We start from the raw sequence: 15,252 nt of genomic DNA on the forward strand, positions 1-15,252 counted from the left end.
GGTGGACGAGACTCTGCCGATCCTTTCACATCATTCTGTGGTGGGTAGAAAGAAGGAACATCCCAACAGCAGAGCGATAGTTCTCAGATCAAAGGTGCAGTCTTTGCAAATAGCCACGTGCACAATTCTTCAGCCCGGCCGAGCTAATGAGGAGCATAGTCTGAAGCATTAGCAGGAGAATGTCTATCACCACGATGACTAGGCCGAACATCAAAATTATAGAGCGTGGAGTGGGCATTTATCAATGGTGAAGAAGAGTAAAGCAAGAGACTTAGATTTGGAAATCCATCCTGAGCCTCGTGTGCATATCTGGCCACGGCAAGTCTATCATTTTTCTCCTATGTTGGCTTCAGGCAGGAATGCTGCCACTTCTTCAAGAGTGGTTCTCTTGATCTGGGGGCATTCTTCAGGATTTTGCAACGTCCAGATCCTTTTCAATGTAAACAGATGGACAAAGTAGATGAGGTAAGTCCAATAGTTCTGAATGTTGCCTTCTCTTTCGGCCTTGAGAGCGATCTCCTCGAGCTCTGCCACCGATCCTTTACAGACCAAGCCGACCTTGACACCGTGCACTTTCTCGTAAGCGGCGGCGATCTGTCTCGGACTCATCTGTCCACTGCGGAACGTGAAGATTCCTCCTTCGCCTTGCTTCACGCTCTCTTGTCCCAAAGTCTCAAAGGTGAACTCTGCCGCGTCGCGCATGCTGGTCCAGTCATACATTTGGTCGGGCTCGCCCCAGTATTCGATATTCTTCCCTGATCCATCGCCTTTGTCCAGAACGGGGAAAACAAGTGGTGAATAGGTGTACTCGGCAAACGATCCAGTGAGGAAGTACACTGGCTTGATGGAGCTGGTCATCTCAACGTGTCGCTTGAACGCAATGTCAGGATCGTAGTGTGCCAGGTCTCCGAAGCGCAGCCGAGTCCAGTCATAGTTCCAGGTCGATGCCACGAAAACCTTGATGCCAGCATCTTCGGCATGTCGCAGTAGACATAACTGGGTCTCGAGGGTGATTTTCGCAAGAGGTCTCAGTGCGCATATCACTGCATCCACGCCATGACATGCTCGTCGCAATCCCGCAGCGTCCTCATAGGACTCAATTTCAACGAATGACTCAAGTTTGTTTCGAAGGTCCTGTGGGAGGCTTTTTGGATTTCGTCCAACTCCACGAACTTGATGATTGCGTGCCAAAGCAGATCTTATAAGATGAGGACCGAAACTTCCGGTCACGCCTGCGATCAGGACCAACATGGCTGGAGCGAGTGATTCCAAGAAGGAACGACGGATGAGAGGAATTGGTTGGGATATAGGGGAAATTACCAGTAAAGCCTGACATTAGGTAGGTACTTAGCAAGAAGTATTCTGTGCGTTCGATAGAGGCAAGGCACGTTGTTAGACTAGCTGCCTGTAGATATATCGTCCCTGTGTACCAAGGAGTCCATTAGCCGATTCGGAGACAGACATGCCGACTAGCTCTATACGAAAGACTACCGTCTCCAATTGGACGAACTCTTACAGCCTATGCACTTGGTTAGGAGGAAGCAAAAGTTGTTCAAAACCGTGTTTGCAACAGCCAGGTTTAATTTACACATACATCTTATACTGCAAATGTGGGCCTTTCGTGGTCTGCCCCTGAGCCCGACTTTCTTGAAGGGTGAGATCCCAGAGAAGATGCCGACGGTATGCCTTGGAAGGCTTCGGTGCCAGCGAGGGACTCTGCCAAGTTATCGACCCCGGGCGGTAGAAGATGATTCGCAACAGTGCAGATGTCCTCCGCTACTCGATAGTACTCGGCCATGCTCTTGAGCATGCTCATTAGTGTTCGAACATGCCGGAGTATCTCAGCCGCGCCTGAAGTGCTCTCATGATCGGACAGATTCGCGAGGAGGGTGGTCAACGCGACACACGTCGACTGGGGGATGAATACACTGGCTGAGCGCACTCCAAGCTTCTTGCAGCACTCGTCCATGATTTGGACGATGCTGACGGCATTTTCCAAGCAGATTCTTTGTGACAATGCCTCGAAATGTAAGGTGGGTCCGACTTGGGAGACGCCCATCAAGCCCTGGTATACTTGAGATTTGGTGGTGGAAACGAAGGAGCAGTGCAAGTGGATGACCGTGCTGTGAAACAGCTGGCTATTTTGCACTCCATTAGCTAAACTCTGACACATACACCGGGTGGGCAACTCACTGCATGAAGAAGAAAATGCCCGAAGAGGTCGAGAAATTCTCAGTGTTCCACCTCAGAGGAGGAGGGAGCTGCCTCTGCCAGGTATTGAGTTCGCTGTGCAGTGAAGCAGCTGCCATAAGCTTGGCGGCATCCTGGTCGCGAGTTGCTGTGGTCACCACCTGAGCGACATGACCGACCACTTTGACTGCCAATTCCATCAGCCTCAGGAGAGCATCCCATGCTGCTGTGTCTGCTGAACTTTCGAGCGTCTGCTCTGGGCTTCCGGGGGCGGATCCGGGTCTCGGAGAATACACAGGATGTAGGCCAGTCAAAGCCAGGTGGGAAGTCCTGATTACAGTAGGATGTCCCGAGAATATTGCCCAGATCCTGTCGTAGAACACGCATGCCCGTAAGAGACGGTATCGTAGTTCAATTTCTGAGCGCGGCAAATTTGACTTTGTATGATCCATCGTCAAGCCTAATTCGAAGGCGAAGCGACAAGCAAGGCCTGACGCCGAATTAGCAGTGCTTCTTTATTAGCGGAGGCAAGATATCAGAGAGAACATACTGGCATACATCCAACCTTGCCGGTCCCTGCCGACTGCGTATTCAAGGTCGCCCAGGATGAGCAGTCCTTGTATCGTGGTCAAGCCCCGCAAGTTCTCGAGCTCCGTCTCGACAAAATGCCTGGCATTAATCTGCAACGAACTGTGTCTATCGCCCCGGTCTAGTGCTTTGATGTCTGGTCGGGATTTATCAGCAAACCTGAAGCCTATCGCGAGGCAACAGATGTGCAAGAACCCTGAATAATGAAGTTTGTCACTATCCTTGTCCCGTTCGAAAGCGGTCTGGTCGACCAGTTGCATGGTACTGTTGTAGTAAGTCCAGAAACAGGACATTAGATGGTCGTGGGTTTTTAGATCGAGCTCGTTGATCATGTGGTGTAGTCGTTGTCTCAGGTGCCATGAGCCTTGAGGTATTCGTTGGAAGCCAGTAAGTTGGTCTGCGTAAAGTTGATAGCTCGTAGTGGGAGTCCAATGGCGCAGCTGGCCCGTGGCAGAATCATATGTCAGTGGCGGTACGTCGAACAAAAGTGAATGCATTTCGTCGGCTGTTGTGCGAAGAGTTTCGACACGACTGTCGAATACTGGAGGTGGAGCAACCGCATCGCTCGCGCAGGTATTGTTTGAAGCTGACATGTGTCTCTGTAACTCGTTCTCAAGCGGAGCTTCTTCAACAAGACCATAATCCTGAGACGTCAATTGTGCCACATCGAAGCTGTAGTCTGGACTCTTCTCAGGCATAGATCTGAAAACCTGTTGAGCTGCTTCCTCCACTGGTTGCGTGCTCTGGGGCTGTAGCTGTGCTTGCTGTGGCTGCATCAGTTGACGAGGTTGAGGTTGGGGACCGGGGAACCGAGGCTGTGGGAGTACGTCGCCGTCAATCTCCTTCAAGTATTTTTCCAGGAGCTCCATATGCTCGAGGAGGGTGCGGATGAAAACCCTTGATCTTGGCCTACCCGCAATCAGTGTGCTGCTGACCTCTGGTGCATCTACTCGCGCAGTGCGCGCGAGAGTGCCCATGGCTGTACCACTAGCATACCTTTTTCGCTCATCATCGTTTTTGAAGACACATTCCAGTCCATTGTCTTGACAGTAGTTGCACACTTTGTTGCCCGCTGTTGTAACGCACTGCGCAAATGAGACCTTGTGTTACAACACCTTGGGCGTCTGAACAAACCTTGATCCGCTTTTGTCGGCAACCCGTGCAGGCGACGGATGCTCGAGTGCGTCCGGGAGCTTGATGGGTAGTCTCTCCTTTCGCAGATGCCATGGTGGCTACAGCAAAACTGAGCTGAATCTTTCCTTGGACGTTGAAGTCTTTGGATGCTGCAATTTCTTGGGGTTCCTCCCCCACGACCGCGGGGTACTCGTACTGTAGGGACTCCAGCTAGCTAGTGTTAGTTAGCAAGCTGTCATCGGGCTTACGCCTAGACCGCGCGTCTAGATGGGGATTAGTAGTCCCCAGTTCCCCACTGTTCGGGGAATGATAGCCGGAGAGCACGAGCACCCTAGCTTTTCTTTCTCACAAACTCGAAAAAGTCAAGGACAAGCCATGATTCCTGTGCTTCGGTCAGGTGTCTTGCTATCGAAACTAGTAGGTACCTATCTCTACCGCGTGACGCAAGATGAGCATTCACACTGGCTTGTGGGGAAAGAGGCTTCACGAGCTTAGCCATCCCATTGCACGAAAGACGTGGAGAGGAAGGATGAGACTTGAGACCACGGCGCAGTTTGGGAAGTTCGAGAGACATCACTACCGCACGGAGAGACCTGCTCAGCTGCCTGATCCAAAATGCCAATGCTACGACAAGAAAGCTTCGCCATGGAGCCCCCAGAGCTTGCCTTTCCAAAATGCTCCGAGTTGAACGGACAAGCACAAAAGTTTAGAAAAGGTCATAGCTTCCACCAAATGCGAGCAATCGCATTAGACCTGGACAGCCTCACTTATATGATGTAGCCCATGCCAGTATCAGGTACCTTGAAATCACATTGTCTATCATATCGGCTCATGACAGGCTCTCGGCTACTGAAAAAGAGCTCAGCAATGGTCGAGACTGCGGAACAAACGCGGTTGGAGAAATTCCACAGTTCCGCCCGATTTACCTTTCTATCTACGGCAGTAAACAATGCTGGAATTTACTGTTTGCAGATGGCACTCGTCCAGAACTGACTCGGATATGTACCTCGGGACTGTCAAAGATCATGAATAAATAGCCAGGCATTCGCCCTTGACATAGCGTTGATGTAGTTCCTCGATCGCGTGAGCAGTATCACTGAGAGGCACGAATTATTCTTGCGTCTAACACCATCCTTCTTGTGTTTCATTCAAAATGACTGTCTGGGATCCAGATTCCAACAGTTTACCAAAGCTAGAAGAATTGCCAGCCATCGAGGGCGCTCCCCATTATGCAGCTTGGTTCTGGGGCAAGGACGATGAGGCAAGCTCAACCTCGCAGCCAACTTGCATCCAGACTGCTAACAGCAATGTTCAGCTGGGTCGACTGAATCTCCTCACGCCAAAGAGAATCGCCAAAGCTGCGTCTCTGATCCAAACTGGCGAATCTGCGGGCTTGAAGTCAGTCAAATTCCATCGAAACCGTCTCACTCTTCTTTGGCTGATTTCCTCGTCATCAGTTTCCCCGCAGGGTTACCCTATCCTACATTTTTTGGACGTGAACCCTTCAAGCACACGCTCAAGCAAGTGAATCCAAGAGCTTATGACGATCTGTATTCCTTGAACACGCAAAGCAGTTCGCAGTGGGATGGATTTCGCCATGTATGAGACAGGCCGAACCTCGATCTCCCGGATCACTCTTTACTGACAATGATTCCAGGTTGGACATGATCTCGGCGGAGGCTATATCTGGTACAATCACGTATGGCTCCCTCTTCATTCACGAAACCTAAATCATGCCTGACTTGTGTTCAGACCACTCGAGAACAAATAACAAACTCAAGCAAAAATGGCATCCACGCCTGGTCCAAGAAAGGAATTGGTAAGCACAATATACCATTTCGAGCAGTCACCCTGCTGATGCAAGGTCCAGTTGGACGAGGCGTCTTGCTCGACTTCTACTCCTTCTCTGGACAGTCCTACCATCCTTTCGATCATCGACACATCTCAGCGCAGGAACTCAAAGCTTGTGCCAAAGCCCAAAATGTCACGTTCGAATACGGCGATGTCCTGATCGTCCGCACTGGTTGGTCTGATGCCTACAAGATGCTGGATCAAAAGGGGCGAGAAGAGCTCGGAGCAAAAGGCTATCTGGAGATCACCTTCGCAGGGCTGGACCGTTCGAGAGAAACGATAGAGATGCTACACGACAACTATTTCAGTGCTGTTGCCAGCGATGCTCCAGCTTTTGAATCCTGGCCTATGGACGACCCAGAGCACTTGCACCATTTCTTGCTCCCACTTTGGGGTGTTCCGATCGGTGAAATGTGGGATCTGGATCGACTCGCTGAGCTGTGTAAGAAACACAACAGATACACATTTTTCCTCACCAGCAGTCCGGCGAACGTTGAAGGTCAGTCATCTTCTGAGAGTCACATTATTCTGAACTGCAATCTTTCTGACAAAAACAACAGGAGGCGTTGGTAGCTCCCCGAATGCCATCGCCATATTTTGACCTGGCTCATAAACATCACACTTAGATACCGAAACGAGGGAGATTTGGATTGTGATAGAGAGGAAATCAGTGTAGCTAGACATTTCGTCACCCTTCCCTATCCTCACAGTGTTCTTCAACAATTGACTGTTCGTGATCGTCTCCTTTCGCGATAATCTTCTGGACCGTGACCGCAATCTCAGTTCCTTGCTGAGAGAGAGTGGCCAGATCTTCGTCGCCAAACAGTATCGCAATCTCTTCCAAGCTCTTCCCGCGGGTGTCAGGGTAGTAGAAATAGATGATGGCTGAGAAGATGACAGTCATGATGATGAAGATCAGGAAGAACCGCCATCCGATGTCGGCGATGGCCGTTGCCCCTGACTGCGCCCAGAGGATACTTGTCCACATGAACGTCGACGATTGTAGCGACATTCCCTTTGCGCGGAGATGAGTAGGGAAGAACTCTGAGCTGTAATAGTAGAAAGGCCCCTCGACCGTGCCAGAGTAGGTTGCCACGTAGAGGAACATCATTGCCACCGCAGCAATTTTGCCCGACGCATTGTTCACGTGAATGTAAGTCGACGTCAGCCCGGTATAGGCGGAGAGTATAATGGCAAGCATCATCATACCCATGGCCACGAGGGTAGGACGGCGGAACTTCTCGGTGTAGAACACGCAGCTGAAGGTGAATGGCAGGTTGGTCAGCTGCATCCCTGCCTGCAGAAGAAGCTGTTTCTCGGAGGAAAAGCCCAGGTGCGAGTAGAGGACGGTGGAGTAGATAGCAATAACGGAGGCGCCCGTGGCTTGAAGCGCGAAGGTGAGGAAGATGGCCATCAAGCTTCGTTTCCGGTACGACGGTCTCCGGAACATTTCGACCCATGAGGAAGACAAAGTCTTGTTGAGTTCCGTCTGAGTCTGCATCTGAGATATCTCGGCGTTGATAAAGAGTTCGTCGGCCTCGTTGTCGTTAGAGTGGAATTTGCGCACAATCTCGCGAGCCTCCGAGTCGCGTCCCTTCATCAGGAGAAAGCGAGGTGATTCGGGGAGCCACCAGAGTGCCACCAGTAGGGGAACGCATGGTACAATGCCAATTGCCAGTGGCCCGCGCCACGCAGTTCCTGATTTGGAGACATGTAAGAAGAAACCCACTCCTACGTAACCCGCAAGAGTCTGACCAAGGTCGACAGCCACTCCATGAAACTGGGTAAATGAACCGCGAACCTCAGGCGGCACCGTTTCCAGGATCCATAGTGGGACGGAGATGGACAACATGATTGCGCCCCAACCCGTCCAAAAGCGGAAGACGATGAACATGCCAATGTTGACCGAGCCAGCAGCTAGGGCAGCAGAGGCACAGACGATCAGTGCGCCTACCAGAATGACGATCTTCCGACCCCAGCGGTCCCCGACCCAGAAGCTGAAGAAGGATCCGAAGAAGCCACCAGCGAAGAATAGGGACGTGGTAGCACCGATGATGGCCGACTCATTCTTCTTGTCTGCTCCGTGGTGCTGGACATGTCGCTAAGCAAGGAAGTTGGTTCTAAGACCTTTGAGTCGGTAAGCTGGAGCGGATTCAAGATGCTGATCCTCATTGCCACATGTATCAGACTCGAATGGATGAAGCAGGTGGGCAATGTGGATCGAAATTATACCTGCAATGGGGGTGGAATTAGGAAACTCCCTTGATCTTCCTGCATCAACCATTTCAGCAAGAAAATAAAACGGCTCGCGAGTTCCGCCGCACCTGACCTCCATTATCAAGCAAAGACACGGCACGGTCTGGGGAAGGACACTCTGCTGCATCAGCTGGAGAATCAGGACTAGTAAGACCCTTGGAATCAAATGTGGTGAGAGGGATCTGCAAGGTCGAGGCGATAGACAAGGTGGAATTGTACGGTTAGAACGGCAATGCGGAAAGATCTGCATGTGTCCTATCCATGTGCCTACTACAGCTTGATCCAGAACCATGGCTCGATACTGAAGCAGAGTTGCAGTGTGTTGGGCTGGTCAGAGGCCCGACGGAACGAAGTTGCGGTTTGAGAGCGAAGGTTTTAACCGCCAGTTTCTAGCAAACGTTAAATTGAACCTTTGCTAGCAATAATCGATTAGTTAGGTGTTGAGGACATTCATGGAGCAGAACCCAATCACCACCAAGGCAATCGAAGGCTCCAAATTCTGAGATTTACTACAATCCACGAGGTTCAGGATGGGAAAGCAACTTCGATTCGATGGTTGAGTTTCCATTATCACTGGCGGGGCTAGTGGTATTGGCCGTGCCCATGCCTTGTTGCTTGCATCACGGGGCGCTTTGGTCGTTGTTAACGATCTGCCAGACAAGGTTGAACAGACCCAAGCTGTTGTAAATGAGATCAAGCAGGCTGGCGGACACGCCGCTGTTGTGACAGGAAGAGTCGGTGCCGATGAAGACGCACGTGAACTTGTCGCACGGACAATCGAAATGTTCAACCGCATCGATATTGTCATCAATAACGCCAGGATCTCGGGTGGAGGAAACCCAGCTGACACACTCGTTCAAAAAAAGCCCGGAGATGGGTTCGAGCGTTTTTCCAGCGTCAATGTCCGCGGACCTCTGCAGCTAAACCGTGCCGCTTGGGCCGCACATGGTGAAGCAAGGGTACGGCCGGATCCTGTTGACGAGCTCTGCTAATGGGATTGGATGGATGCGCGGTCTTCATGGGTACGAGGCAGACTATGCCAGTGCCAAAGCGGCTGTGATCACGATGGGCATACAGACCCGCCGGAGCTGGTGGCGAACATGGTATAACTTGCAACACATTGATGCCGTGGGCTTATACGCGCATGGTCGAGGAGACCCTCGAGGGCTCAGAGCTGGGAACCTGGATGCAGCAGAATCTCCGCGCTGAGCAAGTCGCTGTAGGCGTTCTTCCTGTTCTGCACTAGGACTTTAGAGTGACTGGAGAAGTTTTTTCTGTGCAGGGTAGACGCGTCGCGGGATGTTTCACCCTGACCTGACACCAGAGGACGTGGCTGAGAACTGGGACAGCATTTTGGGGGAAACTGGGGACGGGGGACAGCTTCTGGATGTGTTCGAGCAAAGTCAATCGCGCGAAGAACGTCTGATTGAGGCCATGCTGGAGGAGGGTAAGATCCCGGAGCTCACCTGGTTGGCGCAACAGCCAGTTCAAGATTCCAATATGGTGTCGATGAAGCAATAGTAAAATGTAGAATGCCAGATACACGACGTGGAGGAAATTTGTTCATATGCCGCTAGTTCCAGGATGGAATAGGGTGCAAATCTAGGTGAGGGAAGAGTAAGCTTAATAGCCTAAATTGAGCACTGCTTGCTTTAATGACCGGTTGCAAAACTTACAAGCACAAGGAGCCCCGAGGGCCCCCGAAAATTAGGGCAGACATCACGTGCATGCTGGGCCGCTTAGGCGAGCGCCCACAAAGACTCGCCTGAGCGCGGGGGCTGCTTAGGCGGAGCAATGGCAGGTGTGCCGCCTAAACCTGGAAATCTAGGGCCGATGGGCGATCGCGTTTTCCGTTCTTCGGCACCGTACATTCTTCCGAATAATTATCTGAATGCTGGAATGACGAGCCGCGCAACAGTAGCGATGGTGTTCAACGCTATTGACATGAAGATCCTGGCCAGTGAAAGGTACAAGTACATTCCCCCTTGATCTTTCGATTCTCTGAACGGTCAGACTCTTGTGAAAGAAGCTGTCGAAGAACTACCAGAACCTGAATACGACACCTTTACGAAAAGACAGCCATGGCTCCTCTCCCGAACCTTCCAATGAACAATCCCAGATCAGATTCTGAAGCCGCTGCGCGGGATTGTGGCTGGGTGACTGTGAACGATCGAGGGTATTCAATACTGGAAAAGCCTCATGGTCTTCCTCGTCCCAAGCGCGTCATCGTAATCGGGGCCGGGGCGACTGGCATCTGCATGGCAAAATTCTCGGAGAGATTGGCAAATCTTGACTTACAGATATACGAGAAGAATGACGACGTCGCGGGAACATGGTGGGAGAACAAGTATCCTGGCTGCGGTTGCGATATTCCAGCTCATATCTACCAATTCAAGTGGGCTATGAATCCCAACTGGTCTCGCTATTACTCCTCGGCCGAGGAGATCCTTGATTACTTCAAAACCGTCGTCGACTCCCACGGGTTACAAAAATACATCAAGCTGCGACATAGGGTTGTCCATGCCAGTTGGAACTCCGAAACCGCAAAATGGGAAGTCCAAGTCCAAGGTCCTGACGGCAACATCTTTAAAGATGAAGGCGACTTTTTAGTCAATGCTTGTGGTCTATTAAACAATTGGAAATGGCCAGAAATTAAAGGGCTACATAGCTTCAAAGGCAAGCTCCTCCACTCCGCAGCTTGGGACGAGTCTACCGTTCTTGATGGGAAACGAGTAGCCGTCTTAGGCGCTGGTTCATCTGGCGTCCAAATTGTTGCGAATATCCAACCAATCGTCAAGCAGCTCTATACCTGGATACGGTCTCCCATTTGGATTAGCACAGGATTCGCGTCCAGATACGCCGGGCCGGATGGTCTAAATTTCAAGTACGGAGAGGATGTCAAGGAGAGATTCTCGTCCGACCCTACTAAACATCTTCGATATGTTAAAATGGTAGAGGCGGAGCTTGGACTACGATTTTACTTCAACTTTATCAATACGAAAGACGCTCATATGGCAGAAGACTTTTCACGCAAGGAGATGGAGAAAAAACTGTATAAACGGCCAGACCTGATTGAAAAGATTATCCCCACCGCGTATGGACCTGGATGCCGTCGCCCAACACCTGGAAATGGATACCTAGAAGCCCTTATGGAGCCAAACGTGATAACCTACACGAAAGACCTTCTGGAGGTGACCCCCACCGGCTTCGTTGATAGCGATAGGAACTATCATGAAGTCGATATTATTATCTGCGCCACAGGATTCGATACTTCCTACGTTCCACGATTTCCAGTCCTTGCAAATGGAAAAGATTTGCGAGAAGAATGGGTAACAGATCCGGTTTCATATTTATCAGTCATGATCCCAGACTTTCCAAACTACTTCGTCTCTCTGGGGCCATATAGTGCCACCAACGGTTCACTCATACCTGCGATTGAGCATGGGTGTGAGTATATGCTCAAGATTGTTGATAAATGCCAGATCGAGCATATACGATCGATTGCACCTAAGGCCGACGTTACCGCCGAATTCCGGGAACACTCGGATCTCTTCTTGAAGAGAACTGTATGGAACCAGAAATGTCGCAGTTGGTATAAGGGTGGCACCATCGACGGCCTTCCTCGTCTATATCCTTCGTCGAGAGCCCACTTTATGGAGACGATGCAACCACGCTACGAGGATTTTGAGATCAAATATGAGAATATGAATCGTTTTTACTTCTGGGGAAATGGATTCACGGTCCGAGAGCTAGATGGGAGAGATCCTACCTGGTATTTGGGCATTGTGGATGGGGAGGACCGACAACCAGATTACACAGAAGACGAAGAGGCGGTCAGGATTTCAGCAAAGCTCGAGGCATAGGATTCGCCATCTGGATTTGTGACAAGAATACTAAGTAGATCACTGGAGCCTAGGAGTTGATCTAGACATTTATCTATGATTTATCAGTTCTTGCGCAGTGACTGCACAATAAGCACAGTATCAACCCATGGCCGGGACTACAACATCTCCAAGTGGCTTTCACAACTCGTGTTGCCATTTTCCCTTCCACGTCGGAATGTCCTGGTGTATTACCTGGTGTATTACCTGACAGACTCTGGCGGGAGGCATTCCTTGACAATGACAGACTCCAACAGCGACAGCCCGGAAAACAAAGTGCGACAATGCCCCCCAAATGGAACGGTTCCGCGCCGTGGGAGCATGTCATCGCGTATGTGGGGAAGAGTTTCGGCTGTGCACGCTCGCGACCCCAAGTACGCGATTCTTGATTCGTTTCCACAAACACTCGGCTTGCGCGAAGTACTTTAGTTCACGACGACCTTTGTGCTGGCTTTTGACCGACAAGTGGCATTAGAACATTCTACCATCTTTTGAGTCCCATCTGTCCTCAATTTTGTCGAAAAGTTGGACTTCTTCTTGACGCAATTTATTACACTGGACCCGGACACACCTTGTACTTGATGGCATCTCTAACGGGCAAAGTCATCGCCATCACTGGTGCTGGTGGAGGCATCGGATCAGTCACCGCTGAACTCTTAGCGTCCAGAGGAGCAAGTCTCTCTTTGATTGACATGGACCTCAAGGCCTTGGAAGAAGTGGCCGAAACAATTCGCGCCAAGCATAAAACGGATGTCATGACAACTAGAGTGAACGTCACAAGTTCCGAGCAAGTTGACGACTGGATTGCATCGACTGTCAAACACTTCGGAAAACTGTCGGGAGCCGTCAACCTAGCAGGAACTCTCGGGAAGGAGATGGGCTTGAAGGCCGCTCACGAAGTATCAGACGAAGACTTCGATTTCGTGATGGCCATCAATGTGAGAGGGGTCATGGCATGTCAGCGTGCTCAAATCAGGAGCATCGAAGATGGAGGGTCAATTGTCAATGCCACCAGTGTGGCAGGCAAGATCGGGATTGCCAATCTGTTGGCTTACGGCACCAGCAAACATGCTGTCATCGGCTTGACCAGGATTGCTGCGGCGGAAAATGGTCACCGCAATGTGAGGGTGAACGCAGTCGCCCCGTGCGTCATCTTCTTCTAGACTTCAGAATATTCACTGCTAATCTACCTACTAATCCAGCGGGACCATCGACACGCAGATGATTACTGCAGCTCAGGAGGTAAGCATGCCCGGCAGTGACAAGCCCCGCGCCCCAATACAAAGGTTGGGAACGCCAATGGAAGTTGCGACGTTGATTGCGTATTTGCTGAGCGATGAATCCACATACACAACCGGGGCAGTCCATACAATCGACGGCGGCATGACTGCATAAGGGTGATTTGGTTCGACTTCAGAATTAACAGAAGGCATGTGGTGGAGTGATGCTCCTTCGTGATTCATCCACGTTTCATTAGCCGATATCAAAGTCACCTCCTGCTCTCACTATGGCGGCTGTGGAACCTCACTCTTATTGGTTTACCTTATTTCAAATTCGAAGACGCATAGTGAAAGAAGTACTTGGGTAAGGTACATGTTGTTGGCGGAATTCAAGTGCCTATGGCACCGCCCAAGGAGAGATCAGGTACCGGTTTGTGGCATGCCCCACGCAGAGCTTTTGGCTTTGCCCATGCATTGTCATATGCATGAGGAGAGCTACGCTCAGGCAAGAACCGCCCATTGGGTGCGAAAAGGAGTCCATGGTCGTCCTTATCTCCATTGTTATCCAGACGTGCATTTGAATGCTACGGTATGCCTACGGTATGCATAATTTATGAAATATTGTGTCGAGCCACGAAGGAGCTATTCAACAGCCACACATATCGTATCTGAGTGGCGGAATACATTTTCTTCTATCGTCATCAGTGGAATCCCACCAGACTCAATCTAGGAATCAGCCGCTTACGAAAATGGTTTGGCAGCTCGAGGGCCAAGTCGCCATTGTGACTGGCCAGGCATCGGACTCACTACAACGAGGCTCTACCTTGAAGCTGGGGCGACAGTTTTTGGCATCAACATCTCCCCCTTTCCCGATCCATCTCCTCTTTCAGAAGAGATCTCTGCAAATTTCCACTTCCACAGAGCTGATTTGACCGCTCCTGGCGCCTGCGATGAGTCAGCGGCGGCTTGTGTGTCAAAGACCGGGAGGAAGGTTGATGTTCTTGCCAACGTCGCCAGCATCATGGACGCATTTGAGGCTATCCATAACCTCAAGGATACGACTTGGGAGAGAGTGATGAGTGTCAATACAACAGTACCCATGAGACTGATGAGAGCTACTTTGACTACTGGAGGAATGCTCGAACAAAAGTCGGGCCGAATTATGAACGTTGCCAGTGAAGCTGGTATCAGTGGAGCAGCAGCAGGCATTGCCTATACCGCCAGTAAACATGCCGTTGTAAGTACTTCTTTATGGACCACCTGCGGACACTCTTTACGGCGAGATTTATATGAGCAAAATCGTGGTAGAACAGATGCTGACCGTTTTCCAAACTTCAGATCGGCATGACCAAAAATGCAGCCTTTCGCTATCGTCACGACGGCATTCGTTGTAACGCTATTTGTCCGGGCGGTTTGGAAATATCCAACCCAATTTGCGCAAGTATACCTTTTTTCTGACCTGGACCTACAGGAGTGGCGACTATCAGACCAGCGATCTAACTGAAGGGTGAATGCGATACTTGGGATCAATAGATGATAGATAACTAGCCTATAGATACCGATGTCAACGCTTGAAGAAGGCTTCAAGGTTGACAGGTGAGCTGTGCCCGTTGCTATATACATGCGAAAACCGTGCTGAGTCAGTACTGGCTAACTCAGGGTTTCTCTCAGTTTCACGTGAAGGTGTCCGTGACAGCTGTGACTCAATTGTCAGGAATGGCTCGCCAGCAAGCTATCTAATAAGTATATTAACTATCTATAGGCGTAGAACGATAGCGATTCCGAAGCTGGAGAGCTTCGAAAGGTGGTCTGTAACCCACGTGCCTATATATATCTAGCCCGTGAAAGCCTTAGCACCCTGGTCGTGATATCAATGAAGGAACATGATGAATTCTGCAGGGTCCTGGGGCCCGTCTGACTATATACCTTCGAGTAATTAACAAAGGGGTCTCGACGCTAGTAACAGGCATTCGGCAGAAGACTAGCGCGATCAGTCATTACATCTCTTGGCGGTCCGGCCAGTCACAGCGACCAACATCAAGTCCTCAATCCAGAAAGAGAATCTGGACCAGGAGAGCTTGGAAATCATTGCGTATGCTCGTCGTCCTTGCACTGGCTTTTTACACATGAGA

At 50.6% G+C, this 15,252-nt stretch overlaps 8 protein-coding genes across 8 annotated transcripts; 5 read left to right on the top strand and 3 right to left on the bottom strand.

Annotated features, from left to right (window-relative positions):
* Positions 1–327: 327 nt before the first annotated feature.
* On the bottom strand, positions 328–1,251 carry Z520_12332 (uncharacterized protein; the record flags this gene model as incomplete). Its single annotated transcript, XM_016782818.1, has 1 exon — positions 328–1,251. One exon carries the CDS (start codon positions 1,249–1,251, stop codon positions 328–330), a length of 924 nt encoding a protein of 307 aa, XP_016626066.1.
* Positions 1,252–1,597: 346 nt separating this feature from the next.
* On the bottom strand, positions 1,598–4,745 carry Z520_12333 (uncharacterized protein; the record flags this gene model as incomplete). Its single annotated transcript, XM_016782819.1, has 6 exons — positions 1,598–2,138; positions 2,194–2,680; positions 2,741–3,687; positions 3,775–3,863; positions 3,913–4,122; positions 4,713–4,745. 6 exons carry the CDS (start codon positions 4,743–4,745, stop codon positions 1,598–1,600), a joined length of 2,307 nt encoding a protein of 768 aa, XP_016626067.1.
* A 320-nt stretch (positions 4,746–5,065) lies between these two features.
* Positions 5,066–6,364, top strand: Z520_12334 (uncharacterized protein; the record flags this gene model as incomplete). The annotated part of the gene is made up of 6 exons (XM_016782820.1): positions 5,066–5,310; positions 5,370–5,511; positions 5,570–5,611; positions 5,665–5,731; positions 5,783–6,262; positions 6,324–6,364. 6 exons carry the CDS (start codon positions 5,066–5,068, stop codon positions 6,362–6,364), a joined length of 1,017 nt encoding a protein of 338 aa, XP_016626068.1.
* An 87-nt stretch (positions 6,365–6,451) lies between these two features.
* Positions 6,452–7,935, bottom strand: Z520_12335 (uncharacterized protein; the record flags this gene model as incomplete). Its single annotated transcript, XM_016782821.1, has 2 exons — positions 6,452–7,852; positions 7,891–7,935. 2 exons carry the CDS (start codon positions 7,933–7,935, stop codon positions 6,452–6,454), a joined length of 1,446 nt encoding a protein of 481 aa, XP_016626069.1.
* A 1,383-nt stretch (positions 7,936–9,318) lies between these two features.
* Positions 9,319–9,540, top strand: Z520_12336 (uncharacterized protein; the record flags this gene model as incomplete). Its single annotated transcript, XM_016782822.1, has 1 exon — positions 9,319–9,540. One exon carries the CDS (start codon positions 9,319–9,321, stop codon positions 9,538–9,540), a length of 222 nt encoding a protein of 73 aa, XP_016626070.1.
* A 560-nt stretch (positions 9,541–10,100) lies between these two features.
* Z520_12337 (uncharacterized protein) lies at positions 10,101–11,882 on the top strand (the record flags this gene model as incomplete). Its single annotated transcript, XM_016782823.1, has 1 exon — positions 10,101–11,882. One exon carries the CDS (start codon positions 10,101–10,103, stop codon positions 11,880–11,882), a length of 1,782 nt encoding a protein of 593 aa, XP_016626071.1.
* Positions 11,883–12,481: 599 nt separating this feature from the next.
* Z520_12338 (uncharacterized protein) lies at positions 12,482–13,295 on the top strand (the record flags this gene model as incomplete). Its single annotated transcript, XM_016782824.1, has 2 exons — positions 12,482–13,044; positions 13,103–13,295. The coding sequence occupies 2 exons, from the start codon at positions 12,482–12,484 to the stop codon at positions 13,293–13,295; spliced, it is 756 nt and encodes a 251-aa protein (XP_016626072.1).
* Positions 13,296–14,141: 846 nt separating this feature from the next.
* Z520_12339 (uncharacterized protein) lies at positions 14,142–14,620 on the top strand (the record flags this gene model as incomplete). The annotated part of the gene is made up of 3 exons (XM_016782825.1): positions 14,142–14,357; positions 14,459–14,531; positions 14,592–14,620. 3 exons carry the CDS (start codon positions 14,142–14,144, stop codon positions 14,618–14,620), a joined length of 318 nt encoding a protein of 105 aa, XP_016626073.1.
* Between the last annotated feature and the right edge of the window lie 632 nt (positions 14,621–15,252).

Source organism: Fonsecaea multimorphosa, assembly GCF_000836435.1.
Source record: "Fonsecaea multimorphosa CBS 102226 unplaced genomic scaffold supercont1.54, whole genome shotgun sequence".
Classification (NCBI taxonomy): domain Eukaryota; kingdom Fungi; phylum Ascomycota; class Eurotiomycetes; order Chaetothyriales; family Herpotrichiellaceae; genus Fonsecaea; species Fonsecaea multimorphosa.